General features: G+C 38.2%; 1 protein-coding gene and 9 non-coding genes across 10 annotated transcripts; all 10 read left to right on the top strand.

Moving 5' to 3' along the window:
- The first annotated feature begins 37 nt into the window (after positions 1-37).
- TRNAD-AUC (transfer RNA aspartic acid (anticodon AUC)) lies at positions 38-110 on the top strand. Its single transcript has one exon. It is a non-coding gene; the product is annotated as a tRNA-Asp (tRNA).
- Positions 111-312: 202 nt separating this feature from the next.
- On the top strand, positions 313-385 carry TRNAV-UAC (transfer RNA valine (anticodon UAC)). Its single transcript has one exon. It is a non-coding gene; the product is annotated as a tRNA-Val (tRNA).
- A 480-nt stretch (positions 386-865) lies between these two features.
- On the top strand, positions 866-938 carry TRNAV-UAC (transfer RNA valine (anticodon UAC)). Its single transcript has one exon. It is a non-coding gene; the product is annotated as a tRNA-Val (tRNA).
- Positions 939-1140: 202 nt separating this feature from the next.
- Positions 1141-1213, top strand: TRNAV-AAC (transfer RNA valine (anticodon AAC)). Its single transcript has one exon. It is a non-coding gene; the product is annotated as a tRNA-Val (tRNA).
- A 202-nt stretch (positions 1214-1415) lies between these two features.
- Positions 1416-1488, top strand: TRNAV-UAC (transfer RNA valine (anticodon UAC)). Its single transcript has one exon. It is a non-coding gene; the product is annotated as a tRNA-Val (tRNA).
- Positions 1489-1827: 339 nt separating this feature from the next.
- Positions 1828-1900, top strand: TRNAV-UAC (transfer RNA valine (anticodon UAC)). The gene has a single exon. It is a non-coding gene; the product is annotated as a tRNA-Val (tRNA).
- A 202-nt stretch (positions 1901-2102) lies between these two features.
- TRNAV-UAC (transfer RNA valine (anticodon UAC)) lies at positions 2103-2175 on the top strand. The gene has a single exon. It is a non-coding gene; the product is annotated as a tRNA-Val (tRNA).
- Positions 2176-2377: 202 nt separating this feature from the next.
- TRNAV-AAC (transfer RNA valine (anticodon AAC)) lies at positions 2378-2450 on the top strand. The gene has a single exon. It is a non-coding gene; the product is annotated as a tRNA-Val (tRNA).
- Positions 2451-2652: 202 nt separating this feature from the next.
- Positions 2653-2725, top strand: TRNAV-UAC (transfer RNA valine (anticodon UAC)). Its single transcript has one exon. It is a non-coding gene; the product is annotated as a tRNA-Val (tRNA).
- An 11871-nt stretch (positions 2726-14596) lies between these two features.
- On the top strand, positions 14597-16118 carry LOC149666213 (zinc finger MYM-type protein 1-like). Its single transcript, XM_089841585.1, has 2 exons — positions 14597-15143; positions 15412-16118. The coding sequence occupies exons 1-2, from the start codon at positions 14597-14599 to the stop codon at positions 16116-16118; spliced, it is 1254 nt and encodes a 417-aa protein (XP_089697711.1).
- Positions 16119-19118: the final 3000 nt, after the last annotated feature.

Raw genomic sequence — 19118 nt, 5'->3', positions numbered from 1 at the left:
TTATAAGCTAGATCTCTTCGAAAACTTAAATTAACACGTATCTATGGTGTAGTGGTTATCACGTCCGCCTATCACGCGGAAGGTCTCAGGTTTGAGCCCTGATAGATACATGTTTTGACCATTGTGATTAGACATAGTAATAAGCTAGATCTCTTCGAAAACTTAAATTAACACGTATCTATGGTGTAGTGGTTATCACGTCCGCTTTACACGCGGAAGGTCCCAGCTTCGAGCCCTGGTAGATGCATGTTTTGACCATCGTGATTAGACATAATAATAAGGTAGATCTCTTCGAAAACTCACAATAACCAAGTATCTATGGTGTAGTGGTTATCACGTCCGCTTTACACGCGGAAGGTCCCAGGTTCGAGCCCTGGTAGATGCATGTTTTGACCATCGTGATTAGACATAATAATAATAAGGTAGATCTCTTCGAAAACTCACAATAACCAAGTATCTATGGTGTAGTAGTTATCACGTCCGCCTAACACGCGGAAGGTCTCAGGTTCGTGCCCTGAGAGATACATGTTTTGACCATCGTGATTAGACATAGTAATAAGCTAGATATCTTCGAAAACTCACATTAGCCAAGTATCTATGGTGTAGTGGTTATCACGTCCGCCTAACACGCGGAAGGTCCCAGGTTCGTGCCCTGATAGATACATGTTTTGACCATCGTGATTAGACATAGTTATAAGCTAGATCTCTTCGAAAACTTAAATTTACACGTATCTATGGTGTAGTGGTTATCACGTCCGCTTTACACGCGGAAGGTGTCAGGTTCGAGCCCTGATGGATACATGTTTTGACCATCGTGATTAGACATAGTAATAAGCTAGATCTCTTCGAAAACTTAAATTAACACGTATCTATGGTGTAGTGGTTATCACGTCCGCTTTACACGCGGAAGGTGTCAGGTTCGAGCCCTGATAGATACATGTTTTGACCATCGTGATTAGACATAATAATAAGGTAGATCTCTTCGAAAACTCACAATAACCAAGTATCTATGGTGTAGTAGTTATCACGTCCGTCTAACACGCGGAAGGTCTCAGGTTCGTGCCCTGATAGATACATGTTTTGACCATCGTGATTAGACATAGTAATAAGCTAGATCTCTTCGAAAACTTAAATTAACAAGTATCTATGGTGTAGTGGTTATCACGTCCGCCTAACACGCGGAAGGTCCCAGGTTCGAGCCCTGATAGATACATGTTTTGACCATCGTGATTAGACATAGTAATAAGCTAGATCTCTTCGAAAACTCACAATAACCAAGTATCTATGGTGTAGTGGCTATCACGTCCGCTTTACACGCGGAAGGTGTCAGGTTCGAGCCCTGATGGATACATGTTTTGACCATCGTGATTAGACATAGTAATAAGCTAGATCTCTTCGAAAACTTAAATTAACACGTATCTATGGTGTAGTGGTTATCACGTCCGCTTTACACACGGAAGGTCCCAGGTTCGAGCCCTGGTAGATACATGTTTTGACCATCGTGATTAGACATAATAATAAGGTAGATCTCTTCGAAAACTCACAATAACCAAGTATCTATGGTGTAGTAGTTATCACGTCCGCCTAACACGCGGAAGGTCTCAGGTTCGTGCCCTGATAGATACATGTTTTGACCATCGTGATTAGACATAGTAATAAGCTAGATCTCTTCGAAAACTTAAATTAACAAGTATCTATGGTGTAGTGGTTATCACGTCCGCTTTACACGCGGAAGGTGTCAGGTTCGAGCCCTGATGGATACATGTTTTGACCATCGTGATTAGACATAGTAATAAGCTAGATCTCTTCGAAAACTTAAATTAACACGTATCTATGGTGTAGTGGTTATCACGTCCGCTTTACACGCGGAAGGTGTCAGGTTCGAGCCCTGATAGATACATGTTTTGACCATCGTGATTAGACATAGTAATAAGCTAGATCTCTTCGAAAACTCACAATAACCACGTATCTATGGTGTAGTGGTTATCACGTCCGCTTTACACGCGGAAAGTGTCAGGTTCGAGCCCTGATGGATACATGTTTTGACCATCGTGATTAGACATAGTAATAAGCTAGATCTCTTCGAAAACTTAAATTAACACGTATCTATGGTGTAGTGGTTATCACGTCCGCTTTACACGCGGAAGGTCCCAGGTTCGAGCCATGGTAGATACATGTTTTGACCATCGTGATTAGACATAATAATAAGGTAGATCTCTTCGAAAACTCACAATAACCAAGTATCTATGGTGTAGTAGTTATCACGTCCGCCTAACACGCGGAAGGTCTCAGGTTCGTGCCCTGATAGATACATGTTTTGACCATCGTGATTAGACATAGTAATAAGCTAGATCTCTTCGAAAACTTAAATTAACAAGTATCTATGGTGTAGTGGTTATCACGTCCGCCTAACACGCGGAAGGTCCCAGGTTCGAGCCCTGATAGATACATGTTTTGACCATCGTGATTAGACATAGTAATAAGCTAGATCTCTTCGAAAACTCACAATAAGCAAGTATCTATGGTGTAGTGGCCATCACGTCCGCTTTACACGCGGAAGGTGTCAGGTTCGAGCCCTGATGGATACATGTTTTGACCATCGTGATTAGACATAGTAATAAGCTAGATCTCTTCGAAAACTTAAATTAACACGTATCTATGGTGTAGTGGTTATCACGTCCGCTTTACACGCGGAAGGTCCCAGGTTCGAGCCCTGGTAGATACATGTTTTACCATCGTGATTAGACATAATAATAAGGTAGATCTCTTCGAAAACTCACAATAACCAAGTATCTATGGTGTAGTAGTTATCACGTCCGCCTAACACGCGGAAGGTCTCAGGTTCGTGCCCTGATAGATACATGTTTTGACCATCGTGATTAGACATAGTAATAAGCTAGATCTCTTCGAAAACTTAAATTAACAAGTATCTATGGTGTAGTGGTTATCAGGTCCGCCTAACACGCGGAAGGTCCCAGGTTCGAGCCCTGATAGATACATGTTTTGACCATCGTGATTAGACATAGTTATAAGCTAGATCTCTTCGAAAACTTAAATTAACACGTATCTATGGTAACGGCAATCAGGGAGAGATGATATGTGGCGGCTAGAGTTGTAAGCTCATACAGTTTATAACGATCGTTAAGGCTACGAACATTGGTCAGTAATGCGCGAGAATCACAAGATGATAAGAGGGAAGCATGGTCAGTGGCTCTCGGGGAGCCAGTGGGTAAATGTGACGAGGCATAACATTGTAAATATGTAGGCACGAGAGTTTAAGGTTGATGTTGCAGTGGTATCACATGGCAAGAAATGCCGGGGGACGATGAGTGGTGAACGGCGGAGGACATATGTACGGGGACCACGGTACGGAGGGAGGGTACGTACGTAGACAAACAGCACCAGGGAGAGATGGGGCACCAACTGGAAGATTATTAGGGAAGGAAAGAGGTGGGCCAGGGCCAATCTCTAACTTTACTAAACTTTACCGTAAACGATAAGCGATAATTTTATCGGGCGTAACCTTATCGACAGGTCGATAATTTCGTATTCACCAACTCATTCGTGCAAAATACGATAAGGATCTTTACGATAACGTCGTATAGGGTTAAAAATAAATTTGTCGATAAGCTTCCTCAGACAGCAGACTATTTTTAGGTATAATTATTTTAGAAACACAAGTAGAGAAGACGTGGTTTTTAGTTTACAACGATTTTAATTACGCGAGTGCAGAAATGAGTGATATACCTAAACGATCGTGTTGGGTTACAAAAAACAACGCGAAATAATGTTAAGCGTGTTGGAGGCTAATCCACAACTTATTGGTTGGAAGTTAAGTTCCACTTTTACTAAGGATCTCTCTGACAGTCTATTGGCAGAAATGGTTAAAAACTTAAATGTTCAAGGGCCGCCTATAAAGAACATCGCTTCATGGAAAAGAGTAAGTAATTAACTATATTAATTACATATATATTGCTTACAATAGTACTACTACGCATTGAGAGTAGAGCTAGTACACCTAACCTAACCCAAGTCCACGATTAGTTGACTGCAGGTTGTTGGTATTAGTATCTATCCTAATGAAAATACCGATCTTGTAAGAAATAAAATAATTTGAGTAGAACTTTGGTAGTGAATACTTCTGTTGGCTTTATTTCAACCCTTTCATTCCAATTAAATAGAATTTGGCTGACTGGAAAACAAACACCCTCTCTAAAGCCGCTGCGGCCATGAAGGAGAAAAATAAAGTGACCCAGAGGTATTAGGCGGTGCTCTATCCCCAATAGAAGAACGGTTACTTGCTTTGGCAGGTGGGTGAACAAAATTACATGAAATACTGTGCTAGGTGAAGGCGGATTTCCTTCTACTGTTCAAAGGGTAAGTACACGGTTCTCTGGGTCAAAGTAAATAGGTGAGGGAAATTGAAGCGTTTAGCAGATTATAGTAAGTATTTAATCAGCCATTTTAGGAGTATATCTCCTCATATTAATTCAAAACCACTTCTACAGTGTATATCAGAGCTTGGGGATCTCTGGAGAAAATACCTTACCAAAGCGGAATTTCACTTATCATAAACATAGCCAGAACCCCTTTTAAGCCCAACCAAGCCTATATAAAACCGTAACTAACTCCAACTTGAACCTGTTTTTTGCTTTCTGGAAATCCACGAGCTCTGATATACACCATAAACAAATGGTATTGAACTGATACGAGGAGATTGACACCAGATTACCCAAAAACTATAAGCTTACCTAGCTTTCTTCCTATTTGTTGAGAGCACGTGGACTAGTTCTAGTAAACTTTCAAATTTATCTTTTGTGTAATGAAATATTTAAATAAAATAATAAAACTCATTTTAGCCATCGGTTTCCATATCAGTTCAGGAAAAACTGCAAGAGTCCAGTGTAGTTAGTGGAGTAAGTTCACCTCACCAAAATTAGACCCACTTTGTAAGGAGTTTTGATAACGTAATCTATAGACACGCGAAAAGGAAGGCTCTTCTTTTTATAACGCTAGTTTAGCGCAAATTTTGCATTACGATGCCGATGAAGGGTTTAGCCTATCTCCTAGTGTAACGAATTCTGAACCACCAATCTCTACTAGAATGGTTCCGAATGTTTCACCGCGCCTAAGTACTTCATTTGTACGTTAAAATTCCGGATCATTTAATTTTGGACGATTTCAAAGAGATTCCCCTTCGCCTGTTACCCAATCTCGAAATATTACACCGCCTAGTAGTCTGTTACAAGCAACAAACGCGTATAGACAAGCGCGGTCGCTGACTCCACGCGCCATAGTTGATCCAGGTATTTGAATGAAACGTATAGTTTAGCCCTGGACTGGCCATGTTGTTAGGAAACGTGATTAATTTACAGAAGTTTCAAAATCGCCAATTTCAACGCGAAGTAACGAGCAATCTAGCCACTTAGGCTCAAATAGTTCTCGAGCTCACAACCCTACGGAAGGTGGTCATTCAAGGCGCAGATCTGCCAGAGATGAGAGTAGTACCATGCGAAACACTAGAAAATTATTTTCGGGAAAATTTATATGAAGAATTTCAAATAGGTACAACTAGAGTGAAAAGAAGAGGGCCATATGATACAGTTTTGGCTGATAACTCGCTGAGCACAGAGCAGTTTTTTCAGAACAAGCTCGAAATGCAAACAAGGCAAATGGTGGCTATGGAGGAAAATGCTGCGTGCCAAAAGCGTCTAGTTGTAAAGTTTTCAGAGATAAATAATACTCGGTTTAATAATAAACAGTTTTAATTCATAAAAAAACGAAAAGATAATTTCAACGCGGTTACAACAAGATGTGCCCGGCTGGGCACAGAATACTTTTGCACGGCAACTGTCGAATTACTATTATTACTATCAAAAAATTTTCCAGGGATGGACATAATATTAGCCACAGCGTACCGAACTTAAAAGGCGTATAGAAAATTTACGTGAATAGCCGTAACTATGCTAAAACGATTACCCGTAATTCTAACGTTAATTTATTTACTTCTATTATTATTCTAATAGTGCAACACAATAATAGAAGTGAGTGAGTATCCCCTCGTTGCGAATTCTTTAACAGCGTGATCATTCAATAAATTTACTTAAGTTATAATTTTCAAACTTTTTCCTTATTATCTTAAGATGAATTTCGTCCCGAAACATCTTTAATTAAAATAAAACGTGAATCGAACTTGCGACCCATGGTTCTGCCGAGCAAAACTCAATATCTCTAACCGATATACCACGCGCCCATCGGTCAAGCCTCGCCAACATTATTAATACACGCCTGAGCGCGCTCCCCCGAGAATTTTTTCGGTACCTTTTAATTCGCCGAATGCCTAAGTTTCTTTATCTCATTTTAAAAACAGGAATGTTAAAACAGAACATTAATTTTTATTACGTAAGTTAAACAAAACTGATTCAGATTATTTTAAAACATTTTAAAAGTAGTAATAATATAGTGCCACATTAAAACAATAATATTCCTATTTTTAAAATGTGAACAATTTTATTCCTATTTTTAAAATATGACTCTATTTTATTCCTATTTTTAAAATATGACTCTATTTTATTCCTATTTTTAAAATATGACTCTATTTTATTCCTATTTTTAAAATATGACTCTATTTTATTCCTTTTTTTAAAATACGACTCTATTTTATTCCTATTTTTAAAATATGACTCTATTTTATTCCTATTTTTAAAATATGACTCTATTTTATTCCTATTTTTAAAATATGACTCCATTTTATTCCTATTTTAAAAATGTGGCAATATTTTATTCCTATTTTTAAAATGTGGCAATATTTTATTTATATTTTTAAAAATTCCTCAATCTCAAAGTTTTGCTGGTTTTAAAAATTCGCGGGGATTTTTGAGATTTGAGGTTTTGAAAAGCGACATCTATGCGTGGTGCCCAAATACACCTTGACTGCCTTCCCTGAGATAGCGCGCTTAGGCCTGTATTAATAATAAATTTACTTTTGTTAAAACTTTAAAACTTTTTCCTAGTTATTTTAAGACGAATTTCGTCTCAAAACATCCTTAATTAAACTAAAACTTAAAAAAAAAAATATTTCATCGTGTGGAATCGAACTGCGACCCATGGTTCTGCCGCGCAAAAGGCAACTGCTCTAACCACCATACCACGAGCCTAGTTATCCAAGCCACTATGCGTGGTGGCCAAATACACCTTAACTGCCTTCCCTGAGATAGCGCGCTTAGGCTTGTGTTAATAATAAATTTACTTTTGTTAAAACTTTTCCTCTTGGTCACAGCATGACGTCAGCAAACCGCCGCTGGTATTCCACTGGGGAATTTTTCATCGTTTCCCTCTCGTGGGCCCGTATATTTCAATTGACACCCGAGCGTGCTCGACGGGCTTTAAGTCTTCCGTTTATAAAAATATAACTTTTGAACGCCGCACGGACCGCAATGGGACAGGTCTCATCATGGAAGAAGAAGGGTATGGAATGGTGAGGTGAATAGGCAGACGGCTACGCGAAATGTAGGGTCACGTGGGAATACTCTCCTCTCCTCTCGGCACTAGCTGTAACGCTATTACTGCTCTGCGCAATATTGGCGCGCAAGCAAAGAGAGGGATACACTGTTAAGACAATGAAGAACTCGCGTAGTTTTTCCATGGTTTAGATCCGCTTTCTACCGCCTCTGCTTCAGCGCGCCTGCGCGGAAGCTTTCAACGTTGGTGATAAACTCGGGAAGGAGGGAATGAAAAGGGAGAAGTTACGATTTTTACATTATAGGACCCGTCACAAGTAGAATAATCTTACACCAAGTTCCTATGTAAGATTTTTTGCCGTAGCCTCTGTGTGTGTAAGTTCTGACGTTAAGCTTTTTAAAGTTCCCAACGGAGCTCGCGTGAATGGATAGATAAAATTTCTAAAATGTCGGCCACGACCGAGAACGAACTTTTGAAGCAGCGCTCCACAGCGGTGGAGAGTGAAGTTAAACAGGCGGGGTTAATTTATTTATCCGAGTAAGTTCAAGCAAGGGGGGTGGAATTTTTTTAGTGAGACCCAGCTTTCCGCGGCTGATGTTAGTTGGCGCCGAGAAAAAACGTTAGTAGAGAAAACCTTTGGGTGTTCAACTACCATTTACTCTACAGTAAATACATTCGGTCTAGCCTTGGGATATCAAGTTTTAGGAACACTCTAGATGAGACGTTCGTTAGAGAGAACCTGACACACTATAACTTCATTCCTAGGCTGGATCATCTCCATTTGGACCCGTCTATAGCGTCTTTAGGTTTTTGGTTCATTTGCGAGTAGATCGTGTCACTATATGCTTTTTTTTATTCATCACAACTTACCACTGGTAGATTATAAAAATTAAAGTAAAAATTTTTATTGAAATAAATAATTTTTGAGTAATTTTTCCGTTTCTTTCCTTCATGATTGGAGATTCGGTATTCGGCCGAATACCGAATACGAAAAAAATGGCCGAATACCGAATAGTAACCGAATATTCGTGGCATCACTATTTAAAATTATTTTCACATCTCAGGCAGACAGCTTCCTTTTCATTTCGAATTAAAGAATTTACTTTAAGAAATAAAATTTTTGAATAATTAAATCCTCTATTTTTAGAATGCCGACGATGCGATACGAATTGATTGATACTTCGTGGGATTTGCATAATTTGAACAGGCCCGGGCCCGCCCGTTCAATGCATTGACGAAGCTTGGCCCTGCCAGTTACGTGCATGACCAAGCTTGGATCGTCCCGTTTCACGCATTGACCTAGCTCGGCCTGTTCTCTTTGCATGATTTAACCAAGCCCGGCCGGCCCGTTCAATGCATTGACGAAGCTTGGCCCGGCCCGTTACGTGCATTGACCTAGCTCGGCCTGTCCCCTTTGCATGATTTAACCAGGCCCGTTCAATGCATTGACGAAGCTTGGTCCTGCCCGTTTCATGCAACGAACAAACTCTGCTCGGCCCGGCCCCATGCATGCATTGACCAGGCCCGACCCGTTATATGAAAGTGACCAAGCTCGGCCCGGCCCGTTTCATGCATTGACCAAGCTCGGCGCGGACCATTACGTGCATTGACCAAGCTTGGCCCGGCTCGTTTCATGCAACGAACAAACTCTGCTCGGCCCGGCCCAATGCATGCGTTGACCAGGCCCGACCCGTCATATGAAAGTGACCAAGCTAGGCCAGGGCCGTTTCATGCATTGATCAGGCTCGGCCCGGCCTGCTACATGCATTGACCAAGCTCGGCGCGGCTCGTTTCATGCATTGACCAAGCTTGTCCCGGCCTAATGCATGAATTGACCAGGCCCTTTACGTTACATGCATTGACCAAGCTTGACCCGGCCCGTTACATGCATTGACCAAGCTCTACCCGGCCCGTTACATGCATTGACCAAGCTCTACCCGGCCCGTTACATGCATTGACCAAGCTTTACCCGGCCAGTTACATGCATTGACCAAGCTCGGTCCTGCCCGTTACATGCATTGACCAAGCTCGGCCTGTCCTCTTTGCATGATTTGACCAGCCCCGGGCCGGCCCATTAAATGCATTGATGAAGCTTGGCCCTGCCCGTTTCATGTAATGACCAAGTTCGGCCTGTCCTCTTTGCATGATTTGACCAGGCCCGGGCCGGCCCCTTCAATGCATTGACGAAGCTTGGCCCTGCCCGTTTCATGTAATGACCATGCTCTGCTCGGTCCAATGCATGCATTGACCAAGCTCGGCCTGGCCCGTTTCATGCATTGACCAATCTCGGCATGTACTGCAAATGGTTTTTTTGTTTTTGTTTTTACTTATCATAAATGAATTGCGTTCATATTTGCTTTAGCGTCGTGTATTATTACTTACTTTTATAATAGTCCGTCACAACGTCACATTTGTTCTTAGAAGCTTATATTACTTAAAATTATCTTTCATTTGAATCATGAATTCGAAAAATAAACAAAAACCCTTCCTGGTCCCATATATTTTTCAAAATTTGAAAATCCCAACCCGACACGGCCCGATAAAAATATCAAATTTGGAAAGCCTGGCCAGTGCAGGGCTTTGAATTTCAAATTTAAAATTGAACATCATTTCTAGGATTGGTTCCTGTTCTTTCTATGCGCTGTACTTGTCAACTGGAAACGATTGAAACTACCACAATTGGGAACAACAATTGGAAATACGAAAATAGGCAAGCCAAAATTCGAATTTTACTAAAATTGCGAAAATTTCACTCAATTGGTTTTTCAAAACGCAAAGGTGATTTGGCGCTGAAATACGTGGGTTTTCTGGGCATCGCGATCATGTTTATCACGTCAATAACCAAAGCTAATGTGTCATCGTACCACGTTTACCAATCATCCCCAAAAATCCACACTCTGGACGAATTGATAAAGGATCCCAACATGAATATCTTCGTCCTAAATAAAGGACACATTAACGGTTACCTGAAAGTATGTCGTTATCCCTTAAAGGGGAATATATAGTAGTAAAATACCATAGTGTGAGGTCAAAAAGCGTGAGGTCTCCCCATACCAAAGTTCAAAAAAACCTAGCCCACAGGGTTTTATTGATGTTTTTCAGGGTTTTATTGCGGTTTTCTGGGTTTATGAGGGGTTTCTTGGTTTTATTGGGGCTTTACTGGGTTCTATTGAGGATTTCTGGGCTTAATTGGATTTTTCTTGGATTTTATTGGATTTCCTTGGGTTTATTGGTTTTTTGGGTTTTTTCTGGGTTTTTATCGGGAATTTTCTTGGGTTAATAAAAAGGTTTTAAAATGTTTCATAAAAATAATGAAAATTATAAAATAGTACTTTTAATGTTGGAACAACAAGGATTAATAAAAAAATGTCTTAGTGGGCAAAGACTAGAAAAAGTAAATGATAAGAGAACAAAATTGAATGACCGAAGTACAGATATTAAATTTTTTACCTCTCCGTGTGACGTAGTCCAGGAGAGGTTCTGTAACGGCCGTGTCTGTCTGTCTGTGACAGACACCCACGTGACCGCGTTCGCAGTTTGCGTATCGGAGCAAACGTGTTCGCCATTTCCGAACTGCTTTCACAGTCACGGAAATGGCTCCTCTACTTGAGTTCTCACACCACCATCTTCTAGTCTTTGTCCATCCCACACGGACACCAGTCTGTTCTTACTGGCTTCTAATCACCACCATCTTCGCTCTTAGTCCATTCGACCTGGACACCAGTCTGTACATACTGGCTTCCATCAAAACCATCTTCTGTTCTTTGTCAATCCCACATTGACACCAGTCTGCACTTACACTGGCTTCTAACACCACCATCCACTGGTCTTCCGTCTATTCCACATAGACACCAATCTGTATCATTATCCATTATCATAGTTTGGTTTTAGGATATACACGGCGATCAGCTAGGGTTACGAGAAACGTCTAGCCTCCCTAAGGTGAGATCGCCACCAAAGGTTTTCGCAATTGCGCTTTTTCCTTACTATTATAATGGAAACGAATCGAATATATACCCCAAAATTTTAAGAAAGCGGGCAAGAGGGGTACCCTTCGCTTTAAACGTCAATATTAGCAAAGTTTGAGATGATAATAGGTATAACTTTATTTTAAACGATTTAACTATTATTAATGTTAATTATTGAAGATTAAAATAATTAAAAATAATTATATTTATTTAAATATTAAAGATAAACCTCTCGTGCAAAGAGAGAGATTATCATTGCCTCCTATATCTACCAAGGCCCGTGCATGCGATATATCTCCTTCATTGCCTCCTATATCTATCAAGGCCCGTGCATTGTGATATATTTCATTCATTGCCTCCGATATCTATCAAGGCGCGTGCATTGTGATATATTTCATTCATTGCCTCCTATATCTATCAAGGCCCGTGCATTGCGATATATTTTTCAAAACAACAACAAAAATGGGAAGCTCCTCTCAGAAACATAATAATTTGTTTTCTCTGTATATGAAATGAAAATATGGATAATATTGCGCTCCTTCTTTAATGGTATGAATCCTTGCCTGTCTATTAATATTTTACGTAGGAGTAATACGTTTTTAGCGAAGTCTAGAGAGGATAAACATAAGCGAGATTGTTTCGGAAAAAAATACTGCTTCCACTAATGGGTTTATACTCCTTGTTACTGTTGTATAGAGTAATCATGATAAAAGCTTAAAAATTACGAGAGGACAGACCTTTTTTTGTTTTATTCTTAATAAGAATATAAAACATTTATTTTGTATCAAAAAATATTTTTGGTGCTAAGATTGCTTTAAAAAAATCCAAACGGTTAGGCATTGGTAAAAAAGACAAATGATATTTTTCAAATCTAATGAGATAACGCCCACCTAGTTGAAAATTGCCCTTTTTTATCCGCGGGAGCCATTCTTCATGAGAATTTCGATGCAAGTAGGTTGTCAATTAAACTACCGGTATATTATTGTTGTTGTTGTTGGAAGTTGGAGATTAAGTGAAATTAAGTGGTTGTAAAGAGCCAGCAGGTTTTTGCCGCTTCTTTTTGTGAGTATTTGATTTTTGTATGTAAAATGGAGGAAGATAATGTTGAGAGTAAGGACGAAATGCGGAAGCGCAAAGCGCGGGAAAGGATGAGGGCGAAAAGGTCGAAGTTTTCATTGGATACTTAAGTTTACATAATTTTCTCGACACGGAGAGGTAATATTTTGGTTTTCCCAACTTGTATAGATACGTAGTCGTGTGTTTTCGGCTTCTCGGAAGACGCTTGGTTACATGTTATTTTACAGGCAATTAAAATCGAAGTACACATCGTATTGTCTAACCATTACTTTTACCCTTGCAACGGTATAGTAGTTGATAAAATATTCAGGGTATACACATTTATTATAAATACAATGTCTCAGTTATTTCTAGCCTTCCTTTCAAGCTGATGGTTTTCGGTAAAAAAATCAGCTATAAAACGTTTAGCAAAGATGTACAAATAATAAATAAGCGTTCGTCTGTTCACTTACACTGCATATTTTAGGGATTTTGAAAGAAATTGTACTAACCGTATGAAGGTATAAAGGTAAACGTTCCACTTCTGGGAGTACCCCGTGAATCCAATGTTCGTGGAGTAAACGTTCGTCCAGTGGCGTCGCTATGCCTTTTTTGGGAGGGGGGCTATAGCCCCCCAAAATAATCTGTAAACCCTGCCAAAAAACTGCTTGTCGCCCCACCAAATATTTGATAGCAATATATAAAATGTTATATTGATAGATTCGTTAAGTTTCATCAATGAAGAGATGAACTTCAATCTCAAACATTATAATTTTGAAGTGAAAAATCCCTCTACTATCCGCGAATGAACTAAAAACAAATAAAAAAGCAGAGCATTCAACACGTATCACGTCGTTCGAAAGAAGTCCGGGTAGTGGTGACTAAGCAAGCAAACCGAAACTGAAACTTAAAACAACCCTATTCACTCACAAACAAGCATTGTAGAATCCAATGAATACAAAGTATATTAGCCATCTAGTTTGTCTCGGCATGGATAAGTTCGTGATCAGGAAAAAACGTAGACTCCTTAGATGGTCAAAATGCTTCTACTAGCGCAATTGCTGCTAATCTTGCAAAATGTCAAGGTGAAATACTGCAAGATTTTTATGATCCTTCTACCGAGGATATTACACTTACAGACGATCAAGACAAATCGGATATCGGTGCTTCAACGTCAAGGCAGAGTGCTCTTAGCAGAGAACCGATTTTGAAGCATTTAAATGTGAATGATTTAAATAATTCCCCAAATGATGACCCTCGGCAACCGGTTCTTTTGAAATTCCCATCGAGAGAATTTGGAAAACAAAAGAGATCTTTTCTTGCATCGTGGTATAAAACTTTCAAATGGTTGTAATATAGCAAAAATCAAGATTCAGCGTTTTGTTACGCATGCAGACACTTTAAGACTAATACCGGAAAACAAGAAGAAACCTTTGTATCAACTGGAATGAAAAACTGGAAACGTGGGCCTGAAAAATTCAAGGAACATGAAATTACACAGGTACACAAAACTGCGCTCGAAAAATGGACTGGATTCCAAGCTACTCAAAAGTCAGGATCAGTAGCGACTCTAACTGCAACTGCAAATATGTAACAGGTTATTAAAAATCGTTCCTACCTTTGGCGGCAATGCGAAGTGTTATTACTTTCTGCCAGACAAGGTATTGCTCAACGTGGTTACGATGAATCAAAAGACTCTTTAAATAAAGGGAATTTTGTGGAGATTTTGAAGACCCTATCGAAATTTGATACAGTTTTTGGCGAGGCTCTTTTAGACTACATGCCAAGAAACGCTTCATATTCATCTCCTTCTTCTCAAAACTAAATAATTGAAATTTCCGCGAACATTATACGCAATCAAATTATCGCCGAAGTTAAAGACGCGAAGTTCTATTCAATAATGTGCGATGACACTAGGGATGTTAGTAAAATTGAGCAAATGAGCATTTGCTTTTTTTAAATAAATATATAAACGATCGATTTCTCTGCTTTCAAGATGTTCGAGACTTATCAGCAGCTGGATTAAAAAAATCCATTTGTGATAAAATTTCAGAGTTCGGTCTTGATGCCGCCAATTGTGTTGGTCAGGGATATGAAATGGTGCTAATGTGATGAGTGGTAATTGCAGAGGAGTACAAACCCTATTTAAAGAAGATCATCCAATGGCCATTTATGTTCATTGTTTCGCTCATAGACTGAATTTGGTTCTAGTCGACACCTGTGGAGATATACAAGAAGCGAAGGATGTTTTCGATATTCTCAAGAGCTTGAACTCGAATTTCTCCTTGTCTGGCATAGCACATCGAAACTTTCAAGAAATCCAGAAAAACTTAAACTTGGTACACACGGAACTTCAGGGTCTTAGCGACACACGCTGGGCTTGTCAAATTAGATCGATAAAAGCGGTGAAAAAAACTTACGCGGCTTTATTGCAATATTTGGAAAATCCCCAAGATGGTTCTGATCGATGCAAGGCACTAGGATTGTACACATTTTTGAGGAAGTTTTCAACAGTCGTTACTATGCTAGTTTTTCATAAAATCCTTTCTATCACCGAATTATTAAATGATCAGCTTCAGTCAACCAACCTCGATTTGTCTCTGTTGAGTTTGTCGGTTACTCAAAACGTTAAGAACTTTTACCTCGACAACTCATTATGTAATAAAATGACTTTATTAATAAAAGAACAAACAAACAACTATCACCGATCGTGACCCACGGAACAAGACCCCGATTCTTTAGGGAGTATTAGTTTAAATAGTATAGAATAGGCCAAAAAAACTATTATTACATTAACAAAGCTTAAGAGTTACATACATCCGAATCCAGGCTACAATGGCGGTGCAAGTAGTTATTGATACTCTGTAACAGTTCAGAAGTGAGAGCGCCTATAATTCTATTCTTGTTGAAGCCAAAAAATTGGCAGGTGATCTTGACATTCAAGTAGAGTCTGAATTAACTCCAGTAGCCACGGGTTCCAACGAGGAGCCTGCATCAAAGCGAGGTCGACCAAAACGAAAAACAGCTTTACCGAAAGCAATGAGAAGTATCGTAATTACCGAAAAAACCGGACAAGGAATAGACGAATCCAGCTCATCTTTAAAGTCCGGAATTTACTACGCCACATTGGATAGAATGATTAATGAAATGGAAGTGCGATTTATTACCAGAAACAACACTGAAGTTCTCGAAGCTATAAGAGCAATGTCCCCTTTACTGATGACTAAAGACATGGACAGTTTTTTGTCTTTTGAAAGACTGGGTGGATTTTGCTCACAGTACAATATTCAAGTTCCTAAAGCTGAAATACTAGTTGCTAAAAGCTACTTGCGAAACCTAAAAGAAGATGAACGTCCAGGTTCCTTATTAGGTTTATTAAATACTTTACCAGAAAACGTTTTTCCAGGACTGTGGAAAATGTTACAAATTGATGTAACCCTCCCAGTCACATCCGTTGTATGTGAACGCTCATTTTCTTTACTAAAGCGAATTAAAACTTACTTAAGAAATACTATGGGTCAGGTGCGACTTTCATCATTAGCTATCCTAGCAATTGAAAGAGAAATATCGCAAAACATTTGTATTGATTGTATTATTGACAAGTTTGCGTCCACGACAGAGCACTCGAGATGATTAAAATTCCTTCACCCATTATTGCCCCATAGTCATTAAATTCGGTTCCTTACTCTTTTTCAATAAAAGTTTGTATATCTTTAAAATGCCAATTATTTCACATTGACACCAATTTTCGGATAGTTATAAACATCTGCACATATTCCCACGAATAAACTATGCAAAATTGAGTAATACATTTCATATAATAACTTTAAAATAGTTCGCCACGTACATCTTAAACTTAACGACGACGACGATGATGAAGATAGAAGCCAGTACTTACAGACTGGCGTCCATGTGGGATGGACAAAACACCAGATGATGGTGGTAAATAGAAGCCAGTAAGTACAGACTGGTGTCCATGTGGGACGCACGAAAGACCGGATGACTGTGGTGTTTAGAAGCCAGTAAGTGCACTGATGTCCATGTGGGATGGACAAAAGACCAGCTGATGGTTGTGCTTAGAAGCCAGTAAGTACAGATGTGTGTCCATGTGGAATGTACAAAAGACAGGAAGATGGTGGTGTCAGCGAGACAATGGAGTAATAACTAGTGTAAAAGAGGAATACAATGCGGTAAATATTTTTTTATTAAAACCAGAATTTAATTTTTTTCCAAAGGTACATGATGTGTAATGATTTTTCTATACTCTAGTAAATGTGTCTTATCCCTTCTATAATACCCCTGCTTTGGAGAGACGTTTCTCACCTCTCGGAGTCTCGGCGCTTGATTCTCGAAAGGTGGCGCATTAAGATAGTAAATGTTAAGGGATCTTCCATTTATTTGAATTTGTAGAGCGGGAAAATTCTTTTGACTAAAATATTTTTTATATAAGGAAACGCATGTATTTCTAATATATCATTATAATTATTATTATTTAAAAGATAAAATTTATAATAATAATTATTAGAAGGATAAAATTTATAATAATAATTATTAGAAGGATAAAATTTATAATAACAATTATTAGAAAGATAAAATTTATAATAATTATTATTATAAAGATAAAATTTATAATAACGTAGGCTCGGATGGAAATTTTTATTTTAATATTGGAGTCGCAAATATTCATTATATATTATTATAATTAGAAAGATATTATAGAAAGATAAATATTATAATAATAGTTAGAAAGATAAATATTGAAATTGAAATTGAGGTTTATTTTTGAACCCTGTATTACAACATAGCAATGTTACTTTTTACAAAAATACAGGATTTAATAAATTAATTCAATTTTTATATTAATTACATTTAAAACTTCCTTATACAATTTTAAAACGCATTTGTACAATTTTTAAAATTTATTTATACAATTGTAAAAGAGTACTCTTCTATATACATATTTAATCAGTGTGTACTAAAGATTTTGAAGCAAATTTTAGCGTTGCATTAATAGAGGTCAGATTTCTTATTTGTACGAAAAGTTTTCAAATAGTTATTTTTAAAGATGATTCGGTTTTTCTCAAATAAATCGATACCTTTTAGCTGTTCCGATAAAATATTGTATATGCTTTGTACTCTTTTAATAGGATTCTCTACACTTTTGTACGATTTACCAATATAGAAAATTTTAACATCTCGTAGATGTCGTGTCGGGATATTAAAATGCACTTTGTCCAGTAATTCTTTACAATCAATATTAAAATTCACAAGCTTGTTTAAAAAACTTAGGTCTAAATAGGTAAGTCTGTTTTTAATTGTTAAGAGATTTTGGTCATTTAATAGTTGTATGTAGTCATAATTTCCCCGCTTTATAAATTTGTCGTATAGGAATTGAATGAATTTGCGCTGAATGCGTTCTAAGGTAAGTAAAAGATAATTGGAGCAACCTGCCCACACCTGTGAGGCGTATTCTAGCTTGGATCTGACCAGTGCTACGAAGAGTAGTTTGAATACTCTTGAAGATTTTAAGTTGGTAGCTATTTTTGATATGGCATAAAGCGTTTTTAAACAGTGAGATTTTGTTTTCCCAACAAGAAGGTTGAAACGCAATTTTTGATCTAAAATTACTCCAAGATACCTGTAAGGTACAAGGAATGCGAGATGTAAAACCCTTTTCTCTAGAAATGAAAACAATGTATCTGACTGAGAATTTAAGTTTATTATACTACAATTTACAATAAATAAAAAAAATTAATGTAAAAAAGATACACGAGCCACTTTAGTATGAGTTACCTCTTCTTGGTCTCTAAATGTAAATGATCTACGATTGCTAATAGTATGCCAGCCGGTATTATGCGAACAAAATTCCTCACTATACATATTAAATAAAGGTTTTTTATGCAATTACTACAGAAACTTTTCTGAACGTCCCAAATTACTTCTACCATCATGTCGTCTCGATGCACTACTGTATGAGTTTTTACCGCTAGATATTTCGTATTTGGTTCGTCCATATCGCTAAAAAAGACAAAACAGTCTCTGCAAACTCTACGTTGGCATTTCCTTTCACCTTTTCTCCATGTTTTTAAAAAATAGTCATATTCTATGTGGTGGTACCCATCCAATAAAAAGAAAGGGATGGTAACTCTATTCCTTTGCGTAGCTTGAAATTGAGCAAAAGTCAAGCGATTATCCACTTCGAATTCAATTTCTGATTCTGTGATCCAAAGCCAATTTGGTATTTCTTCGGGATATAGATCCTCTTCGCCCAGGTTCCCTCGTTCACCAATAGCTGCTTTCCAAAATACCCGTTCAGATACTCCCCAAAGTTGGCGTGGAATTGTTTTCTTAATATCATTAAAGGTTTGCTCCGTATTAGCTAAAACGAATTCCATTGTTACTACCATGGCTCTAATGGCCATGGATCTCAAAGACATGGGTGACCAAGATTCCATATTGATTTTAAATATATGAAGAGATGCTTTAAAGTTAATAACTGAATGTTGTATGTGCCCTTAAGTTTTAAATTTCCCCTTAAATACCTACTGTTAATTAGATAAAAATATTCGCCAAAAGTAACATTAGGTCGATTGAAAGGTTACTTACCGATGACTGGAATCGAACCAGGATCTT

The sequence above is a fragment of the Phalangium opilio genome, unplaced genomic scaffold, assembly GCF_054372755.1.
Source record: "Phalangium opilio isolate 3A_F unplaced genomic scaffold, DU_Popi_V2 ptg000060l_1, whole genome shotgun sequence".
NCBI lineage: Eukaryota > Metazoa > Arthropoda > Arachnida > Opiliones > Phalangiidae > Phalangium > Phalangium opilio.
Note: the sequence above shows the minus strand (reverse complement) of the source record. Positions and strands in the feature narration are given on the sequence as shown.